Source organism: Tachyglossus aculeatus, chromosome 1 (assembly GCF_015852505.1).
Source record: "Tachyglossus aculeatus isolate mTacAcu1 chromosome 1, mTacAcu1.pri, whole genome shotgun sequence".
Classification (NCBI taxonomy): domain Eukaryota; kingdom Metazoa; phylum Chordata; class Mammalia; order Monotremata; family Tachyglossidae; genus Tachyglossus; species Tachyglossus aculeatus.
Genome location: NC_052066.1, coordinates 107,302,857 through 107,312,570, shown reverse-complemented (window position 1 = coordinate 107,312,570; position 9,714 = coordinate 107,302,857). Strand labels below are relative to the sequence as shown.

The following is a 9,714-nucleotide window of genomic DNA, read 5'->3' as shown; positions in this document are numbered from 1 at the left end:
GACCTTAGGAAGGGCCTCGGGGGAGCAGACACCATTCTGGGGGGGGTTAGGTTTTAAAGAATAAAAGTTTCACTGCTACGACTCTTTTAACATCAACGTGAACGGGCAGTGCAAGTCCATGTACTCTGTGGGACGTAAGTACTACTCCTCGGAACTGCTGCTGCTCCTCGGCTCCTCGGTGTGTACTGCTCAGCTGGGCGGTGTTGCACGATAACCCTAGAATTGAACGTATAGACTATTTATACAAATAGACAGCCTAAACGTAATGCCGTTATCCGCTCCATCCCCGAGATTTACCCAGAAGGAAATCGGAAATATTTTAATAATTAAACACACAGTGACTATGAAAGAGGGTGGAGGGAATGGTGATTGAAGTCTACCCAGTTCCGAGTAACTTTTTCCCCCCTACAAAAACAGCTCAGCTTGTGATAATTATGAAAATACCCAATACAACGTGAATGGGAGAATGGTTAAGAGCACCAAGTTCATCAGCAGACTGAAAGTGTACTTCCGACTCAGAGGGCTCCAGGAATGATAAAGTGCAGTTTCTGGATGAAGCCTGCTAGATGCGAATGGGCTTTCGTAGCGCGGCATGGCCAGTGTATCGATCCCTAATTCACTAGACAGCTGTTATTTCAGTCTTATTCGAGCACGAGTTAAAACTCGAGCAATTCTTCTTTTTCGTCTCTTTATTCAGAAAGAGGTCATCAACAGCTGGCGACGCTGCCTCCGTAGTTTCTTAATTTCAGCAGCACAAAAGATCTAGAGGCTCAGAACAATTTGATCCGGTCAGAATTCGATTTAAACTGCTCTGCTGCTTTCAACGGATGCTAACCCGACGAGCCGAGCGAGGTAAGATCTCCGAAATCACCGGCTTGTTTTCGTTTGGACGGGAAGCTACACGCCCAGAACTTGAAACGTTCAGACATACTCGTGGCTTTTATGCCCGAGAAAGATACTTGAGAAGAGAAAACTAATGAGACTGCTTGCCGGTGATTTTGATTCACTAGATTTTATAATACCGAACAATGGCCGCTCCTTGGAATCTGGAGTTTACGGTAAGTTTGGGGTGCCAAACGCTTGACTGGAAACGCTTAAAAAGGAAAAAGAAACCTAGTGTCTCGAAACGCGATTCAGATCGAAGACTAATAATAAACAAACTAGTTCAGAAAGACCCAAGTAGGAACTCCGCACCTTCTTTGTGTGGAGGCAAAGAAGCCGTTAGGCAGTGCGATGCAGCTAAAGAAGACACCGCCCGAACGTTTGAGGTTCCGGAAGACATGGAAAAGGAGCAAAATATTAAAACTGTAGCGATAAGTTGCGCGTTCCTATGCAAATAACCTAAATGTATACATATTTGACATCTTGCGGTTTCTTCTTGCCGTACTGTCATTTTCAAGGCACACCACCTTCTCTCTCTCTCTCTGGGAGCAACGTTTAAATGACACGTGAAAAGATGTGAGTTGGTCGACTTCAACGGAACAATTCCGATGACCGCAATCAAGGACAGTCTTCTTAATTCATTTTATTCCAGGGGGCCGGAAATACAATGGGTTTAGGAATAGGTGAAACTCGAAGCCTTCTGGATTCGCCCTGCCAGGTTAAACTAAATAGCCAACTTCCACTTAGCCCCTTTACCCTTTTCCGAGAAAGTTTCTCGTTTAGATGGCCTGTCTTCTCCTTCTTTCCTTTCCCCCAGTCTTTTCCTAAAAATGGTATTCTTCCGCATTATCTTCAGCATTACAACTCTTCGAGAAATATTTTACTAAGCACGGTTATTATTTTAGAACCTGAAGATGCTTCAAATATTTTAAGTACTCTAGAGCACATTTCTCTCGCCTTACTCTTTCTAATTTTTAGCTGTGAGTCAGGTTCCCAGACTCGGCGGGTCGTAAATTACTTCTGAGCACACGAGGCACGTACGGATGCCGTGAAAGAATATTCACTAGTTTTTCCAGGATTTTCTGTTTTCCGAGGTAAGCAGTTTTCCTCTTTCACCCCATCCTCTCACCCTTTGATCTCACTTTTCAGAGACTAGAACCGGCACCTAAAGACTTGGAAGATATTTTAACTTTGTAGTACTTCGCGTTTGTTGGAGTTTTTTTTTTTTCCTGGGCATGATGCATCCGCTAATCCGCAAGTGATTTAGAAGACTAAAAAAAAAAAAAAAGTAACGACACCGACAAAGAGCAGCGGTTAAATCCGTCCCGAACGGCAAGAATCCGGAGCGAATGAAATTGGAAACATTTACGTAAATATGGATGTTAATGTCCTTGCCCTTCTCTCACCCTCGCCGCTACGAAGTAGAAGCGGAATACTTACAAGATGGGTTTTGAGTGTGTGTGAGTGTGAGTGTCTGTGTCTGTGTGTGTGTCTGTGTACTCGCTCCTGTGTGTGTGTGTGTGTGTGTGTGTGTGTGTGTGTGTGTGTGTGTGTGTCTGTGTACTCGCTCCTCTCTGGATTTTGATACTTGGAGCTGATTTGGAAGTGCCCGTTTGGGTACCCCCGAAATGATGCTTAAGGGTCTAGAGGCGCATAAATTATCCAGCTATACAATGGCAGAGGATGATTCATTCATTCATTCAATCGTATTTATTGAGCGCTTACTGTGTGCAGAGCACTGTACTAAGCGCTTGGGAAGTACAAGCTGGCCACATAGAGAGACGGCCCCTACTCAACAGTGGGCTCACTGTCTAAATCATTGTACGTCTTCTCTTGCTGGGCGCGGGGACCCATTCATTCATTCAGTCGTATTTATTGAGCACTTACTGTGTGCAGAGCACTGCACTAAGCGCTTGGGAAGTACAAGCTGGCCACATAGAGAGACGGTCCCTACTCAACAGTGGGCTCACAGTCTAGATCATTGTACGTCTTCTCTTGCTGGGCGCGGGGACCCATTCATTCATTCATTCAGTCGTATTAATTGAGCGCTCACTGTGTGCAGAGCACTGTACTAAGCGCTTGGCAACATACAGAGACGGTCCCTACTCAACAGTGGGCTCACAGTCTAGATCATTGCATGTCTTCTCTTGCTGGGCGCGGGGACCCATTCATTCTTATTGAGCGCTTACAGTGTGCGGAGCACTGTACTAAGCGCTTGGGAAGTACAAACTGGCCACATAGAGAGACGGTCCCTACTCAACAGTGGGCTCACAGTCTAGATCATTGTGTGTCTTCTCCTGCTGGGCGCGGGGACCCATTCATTCTTATTGAGCGCTTACCGTGTGCAGAGCACTGTACTAAGCGCTTGGGAAGTACAAGTTGGCAACATAGAGAGGCGGATCCGGGAATCCTCGGCTACTTTAGGGCCGAAGCCAGGGTGGGACAGGGGTAAGGGCCCGAGCTCAGCCCTGGCAGGGCCCGCCCCGCTCCGGTGCCACCCTGGGGGGATCCGGTGCCTCTTGTTCTCCGTCTCCCCCTTTTAGACTGTGAGCCCACTGTTGGGCAGGGACCGTCTCTATACGTCGCCAACTCGGACTTCCCAAGCGCTTAGTCCAGTGCTCTGCACACAGTCCCCCTTCTAGCCTGTGAGCCCGCTGTTGGGTAGGGACCGTCTCTCTATGTCGCCAACCTGGACTTCCCAAGCGCTTAGTCCAGTGCTCTGCACACAGTCCCCCTTCTAGCCTGTGAGCCCACTGTTGGGTAGGGACCGTCTCTATACGTCGCCAACTCGGACTTCCCAAGCGCTTAGTCCAGTGCTCTGCACACAGTCCCCCTTCTAGCCTGTGAGCCCGCTGTTGGGTAGGGACCGTCTCTCTATGTCGCCAACCTGGACTTCCCAAGCGCTCAGTCCGGCGCTCTGCACACCGTAAGCGCTCAATCCATCCATCAATCAATCATATTTATTGAGCGCTATGTGCAGAGCGCTGGACTAAGCGCTTGGGAAGTACAAATTGGCGACCTATAGAGACAGTCCCTACCCAACATCGGGCTCGCGGTCTAAAAGACTCAATCGTCACCAAGACTCAATCAAGACGATTGATGATGATGATCTGGGGGTGGGGGGAGAACGAACAGAGCCGGGGGGGGGGGCGTGGGGGGGGGGAACCAAACTGCCCCCCCCCCCACCTTTTTCCTTTTTTTTTTTTGCTTCCATGATGGGAAAGAAGAAGGAAAAAAAAACAAGCCCACGATGCCGATGACCATTGTTTGCTCGTTCGTGCTGTCGCTCCGCCCCCCGGGTCTGTCGTAAACCCGGCGCCGGACTAAAATAAACCGGGAGATAAGAGAGGTTTGGGGGGCTGGCCGCCGGCCGGGCAGCGGGACGAGCGGCGGGAGCGGCCCGGCGCGCGCCCGCCCGCCCGTCGGAGGAGCGCCTCGCGGACGCGCACGGGCGCGCGCGCGCGCCCCCCTCCCTCCCTCCGTCCCCTCCCCGCCCCCGGCGGCCGGCCCCCTTTACCTGCCCGCCCTCCCGCCCGCCGCGCCATGTCGTTGAGCCCCAAGCACACGACGCCCTTCTCCGTGTCCGACATCCTCAGCCCCGTCGAGGAGAGCTTCAAGAAGTTCGGCGCCATGGACGGCGCGCCGCCCTACCGGCCCCCGCCGCCCCCGGGCCCTGCGCAGGCGGCGGGGGGGATGCAGCCGCCTCCTCACGCCCTGGCGGGACACTCCGCCACCACCGCCGCCGCCGCCGCCGCCGCCGCCGCCGCGGCCGCTGCGGCGGCGGCGGCGGCCGGCTACCCCATGCCGCCGGGCGTCTCGCAGTTCCCCCCCGGCCCCGTGGGCGGCTACTGCAACGGGGGCATCGGAAGCGTGGGCGACCTGCCCGCCTACCCGGACGGCGTGAGGGCCGGCGCGCCCGCCGCCCCCGCCTGGTACGGGGCCAACGCGGACCCCCGCTACTCCACAAGTGAGCGGGGACGCGCGAGCGCGCGCGCGTGCGCAGGAGGGGGGCGAGGGCCCGGGAGCGAGCGAGCGAGCGAGCGCGCGCGTGGAGGAGGGGGAGACCCGGGTGCGCGTGCGCGTGAAGGAGGGGGGGAACTCGGGCGCGCGCGCGTGAAGGAGGGGATGGCCTGGGCGCGCACGCGTGAAGGAGGGGGGTCGCGCGCGCGCGTGAAGGAGGGGGAATCCCGGGCGCGCGCGAGCTTGTGAAGGAGGGGGTGACCCGGGCACGCGCGCGGGCTGAGGAGAGGGATCCCGGACGCACGCGCGCTTGTGAAGGAGGGGGTCACCCGGGTGCGCGCTTGTGAAGGAGGGGGTCACCTGGGCGCGCGCGCGGAGGAGGGGGATCCCGGGCGAGCGAGCGCGCGCTTGTGAAGAAGGGGGGGTGACCCGGGCGCACGCGCGTGAAGGAGGGGGAAACCCGGGCGCGCGCTTGTGAAGGAGGGGGTGACCCGGGCACGCGCGCGGGCTGAGGAGAGGGATCCCGGGCGCGCGCGCGCGCGCTTGTGAAGGAGGGGGTGATCCGGGTGCGCGCGCGTGAAGGAGGGGGGTCACCTGGGCGCGCGCGCGCGGAGGAGAGGGATCCCGGGCGCGCGCGCGCTTGTGAAGAAGGGATGGTGAGCCGGGCGCACGCGCGTGAAGGCGGGGGAAACCCGGGCGCGCGCTCGTGAAGGAGGGGGTCATCGGGGCGCGCGCGCGGAGGAGAGGGATCCCGGGCACGCGCGCGCGCGCTTGTGAAGAAGGAGGGGTGACCCGGGCGCGCGCGAGCTTGTGAAGGAGGGGGTGACCCGGGCGCGCGAGGTTGGGCGGGAAAGGGAGGGCGCGCGCCCGTCGGGCGTCGGCGCGAGGGGCGTCGAGATTTGGCGGGAAGGGCAGGGCGCGCGCGCGCCCGCTGAGGCGACGGGGCGGCCCAGGCCCCGAGGGGACGGGCCGGAATGGGCGGCGGCGGCGGGGGCCCCGAGGTCTCAGCCCTGCCTCCTGTCGTGTGCCCCCCTGTGATGTGCCCCCCCCCCCGTGGTGTGCCCCCCCCCGTGGTGTGCCCTCCCCCCCCCCCCGCAGTCTCCAGGTTCATGGGGCCGTCCCCGGGCCTGAACATGCCGTCCATGGGCACGCTGACGGGCATGGCGGAGGCGGCCAAGTCCCTGGCGCCCCTGCACGCGGCGCCGCGGCGGAAGCGCCGGGTCCTGTTCTCGCAGGCGCAGACGTACGAGCTGGAGCGGCGGTTCAAGCAGCAGCGGTACCTGTCGGCGCCCGAGCGCGAGCACCTGGCCGGCCTCATCCACCTGACGCCCACGCAGGTCAAGATCTGGTTCCAGAACCACCGCTACAAGATGAAGCGGCAGGCCAAGGACAAGGCGGCCCAGCAGCTGCAGCCGGACGGCGGGGCCCCGGGACCGCAGCCCGCCCCCGCCCCTGCTGCCCCTCCTCAGCCGCCGTCCCCGCGCCGGGTGTCCGTGCCCGTGCTGGTGAAGGACGGGAAGCCGTGCCCGGCCCCCGCCCCCCCGTGCCCGCGGCCCCCGAGCGCCGTCCGCCAGCCGCCGCCGCCGCCGCCGCCCGAGCTGGAGGAGCTGGCCCCCAGCCCCCCGGACCTGCACGGCACCGCCGCCGCCGCCGCCTTGGCCCCCATCGACGCCGCCGCCGCCGCCGCCGCCGCCGCCGCCGCCGCCGTCGACTACAGCGGAGCCATGGGCAACCCCAACCTGCTCTATGGCAGGACGTGGTGATGCCGGGGGGCCCGGACCGCCTCCTCCCGGGGGGCCCGGCCCGCCTCCTCCCGGGGGGCCCGGACCGCCTCCTGTTGGGGCGGCCGGCCCGCCTCCTGTTGGGGGTCCCTACCCGCCTCTTGTTGGGGGCCTGGGTCCGCCTCCTTTTGGGGGTCCCGGCCCTCCTCCTGCTGGGGGTCCCTGCCCACCTCCTGTTGGGGGCCTGGGTCCGCCTCCTTTTGGGGGTCCCGGCCCGCCTCCTGTTGGGGCGGCCGGCCCGCCTCCTGCTGGGGGTCCCTGCCCACCTCCTGTTTGTTGGGGGCCTGGGTCCGCCTCCTTTTGGGGGTCCCGGCCCTCCTCCTTTTGGGGGTGCCGGCCCTCCTCCTGCTGGGGGTCCCTGCCCACCTCCTGTTGGGGGCCTGGGTCCGCCTCCTTTTGGGGGTCGCGGCCCGCCTCCTTTTGGGGGACCCTGCCCGCCTCCTGTTGGGGGGTCTGTGTCTGCCTCCTTTTGGGGGTCCCGGCCCGCCTCCTTTTGGGGGACCCTGCCCGCCTCCTGTTGGGGGGGGGTCTGTGTCCGCCTCCTTTTGGGGGTCCCGGCCCGCCTCCTTTTGGGGGTCCCGGCCCTCCTCCTGTTGGGAGTCCCTACCCACCTCCTGGTGGGGGTCTGGGTCCGCCTCCTTTTGGGGGTCCCTGCCGGCCTCCTGTTGGGAGTCTGGGTCCTCCTCCTTTTGGGGATCCCGGTCCGCCTCCTTTTGGGGGTCCCGGCCCTCCTCCTTTATGGGGGTCTGGGGGGTCCCGACCCTCCTCCTGTTGGGGGTCCCTGCCCGCCTCCTGTTGGGGGTCTGGGCCCGCCTCCTTTTGGGGGTCTGGGTCCGCCTCCTTTTGGGGGTCCCGGCCCGCCTCCTGTTGGGGGTCTGGGTCCGCCTCCTTTTGGGGGTCCCGGCCCGCCTCCTGTTGGGGGTCTGGGTCCGCCTCCTTTTGGGGTGCCGGCCCGCCTCCTTTGGGGGGTCCCGGCCCACCTCCTTTTGGGGGTCCCGGCCCACCTCCCTGCTGGGGAACCCGGCCCGGCCCGTCACCCGTTGACCGGTCCTTCCTGGGAGCCCTGGCGGACCCTCCTTGTCCCCTCATCGTCCCTTCCCTCTCTCCTTGCCTCCCTCCATCCCCCCTGTTTTTGGAGGCCGGAGGATAAACCGACCGGGCATCCGTTGAACAGAAGCCACAGCTGAGACTGTGGGGGGTCGTTGAATGGACTTTCTCGGCTCCCCGACTGCATGGAGCACGAGGAGACACCCCCATACACACACACCACACACACACACACACACACACACAAAACGGAGGAGACCTGTCGGGTGGACCCGGAGCCTTCAAACCTCGTGGGCCTCCAAACCTCAAAGGCCGCCAACTCAGAGAGGAACGGGGCGATTTCATAATCGGGGTGTTGTTTTATATACCACGGCCTTCGGGGTTAGTTCATCCGTTCGTACCTCGGAGGGAAGGCTCGCTTCCAAAAGCAACCAAATTACAGGAATCCCGTCGGATCCCGCAGCACGGACAGTAACGGAGCAGAACGTTTAGGGTAGCCTGAAACCTCTCTGGATGGCGTATCTATCTTGAAACTCGATCGAGCTTTAACAATACATCCTTTGAAGTGCAACTTATCTCGGAAGAATTAATTTTATAAGGGTGCCCCTTAAGTGCAATTTCATTATTATTTGATTGAAAGTAAATTGAATCGTGACTCAAGGTCGGTGAAGCACACGACGTTGTCTGAGAGGAGTTATTTCCATCTGGGCGATGGAGAGGCGAAAAGAATCAACAATAACATTGTGGAAAGACTGGTCGTACCTGTTGATGATATTTTTACAGAGTAGCTTTTGAACTTCGATGCTCGGATTGAAAAACAAAACTTTTTTTATGATCGTTTAGTAAATTCCGATGTGTATCTTGATTAAAAAAAAAATTCTCGGGGGGTTGACCAAGAAAGATTTTACGTAAATGGCTTGTTTGGATTAAGGTAATGCTGATCTGCTGAAATCAGACAGGGCAAAACGGATACTTTGCAGAAACACTGCTGATTTTTCTTCCTTCTGAGATGTAGGATTTTTCTGGATTCGAGTACCTTGTTAAGTAGGATTCGTTATTTCAAAATAATAATAATAATGATAATAATGGCATTTATTAAGCGCTTACTATGTGCAAAGCACTGTTCTAAGCGCTGGTGGCTCAGTCAGAATTCAAAAGGTGTTGTAGGCCCACGGATCTAGTTTATTTTGAGGAACAAATCCAGGAAGAATAAATAATTAGAATGAAGTGCTTTGCTTCTCCATTTGTGATCGGAATACAAATAATAATAAATCGGAAGTTCCTAGTGCTTTAAAAAATCAATAGGGGCAGCTCACAGATATGGCTGCTCTGATTTATTGTACAAAAACTGTACTTACCCTTTAATATACCGATTTCTGTTCATTTCGCTTCCATTTGCTTTTTAAATATAACCTCAGAGAACTTGAGATACTCTGATCTAAAAAATCAAGTGTTTATTTCTGTTTCATTCTGTATATTTTGGGGAATTTTTTTTACACTAGCATGTATAGATGTTTGCCACGGGAGCTCACTTATAAAAGGATTTAAAGAAGTCGTTACTGGAGTAAATATATTCAAAGAAAGTTTTTTTTAAAAAAATTGTGTTATTTAATTAATGAAAATAAAAAGGAATACCATTAACGATGTGTGATTATAAATTATCAAGCAAATTGTGGATTTAACCCCAACAGAGATCTGTAGCCTTTTTGATTGAGGGTTTAAGCTTTCAAATTCAGAGGCAAATTAATTTTTGCTGTTAGTTTTGTTCACGCACCTTTCCGAATTTGGTAGATTGAACCTCTGGGGAAGGTATATAAAAAGCTAAATTTTTACTTATTATAAATGGGAAAAAGTGCTACTTGGAGTCAGGGTTTCAAACAAGTAGTTTTGGTGCTTCCCCCAAGGAAGAAAATTCCTCTTCCCCAGAGTGTCTCTCACAACAAAGCGGGAAATGTATTTTTCAAAGGTACGAGAGGAGCCTTAAAAATGAAAATTAAATTGGATTTGCAGCACAGTGGGGCTTTATGTAATAGCGAGTTGAATG

At 56.8% G+C, this 9,714-nt stretch overlaps 1 protein-coding gene across 1 annotated transcript; it reads left to right on the top strand.

Annotated features, from left to right (window-relative positions):
* The first annotated feature begins 4,422 nt into the window (after window positions 1-4,422).
* NKX2-4 (NK2 homeobox 4) lies at window positions 4,423-6,605 on the top strand. Its single transcript, XM_038745696.1, has 2 exons — window positions 4,423-4,849; window positions 5,941-6,605. Exons 1-2 carry the CDS (start codon window positions 4,426-4,428, stop codon window positions 6,603-6,605), a joined length of 1,089 nt encoding a protein of 362 aa, XP_038601624.1. The 5' UTR covers window positions 4,423-4,425.
* The last annotated feature ends 3,109 nt before the right edge of the window (window positions 6,606-9,714 follow it).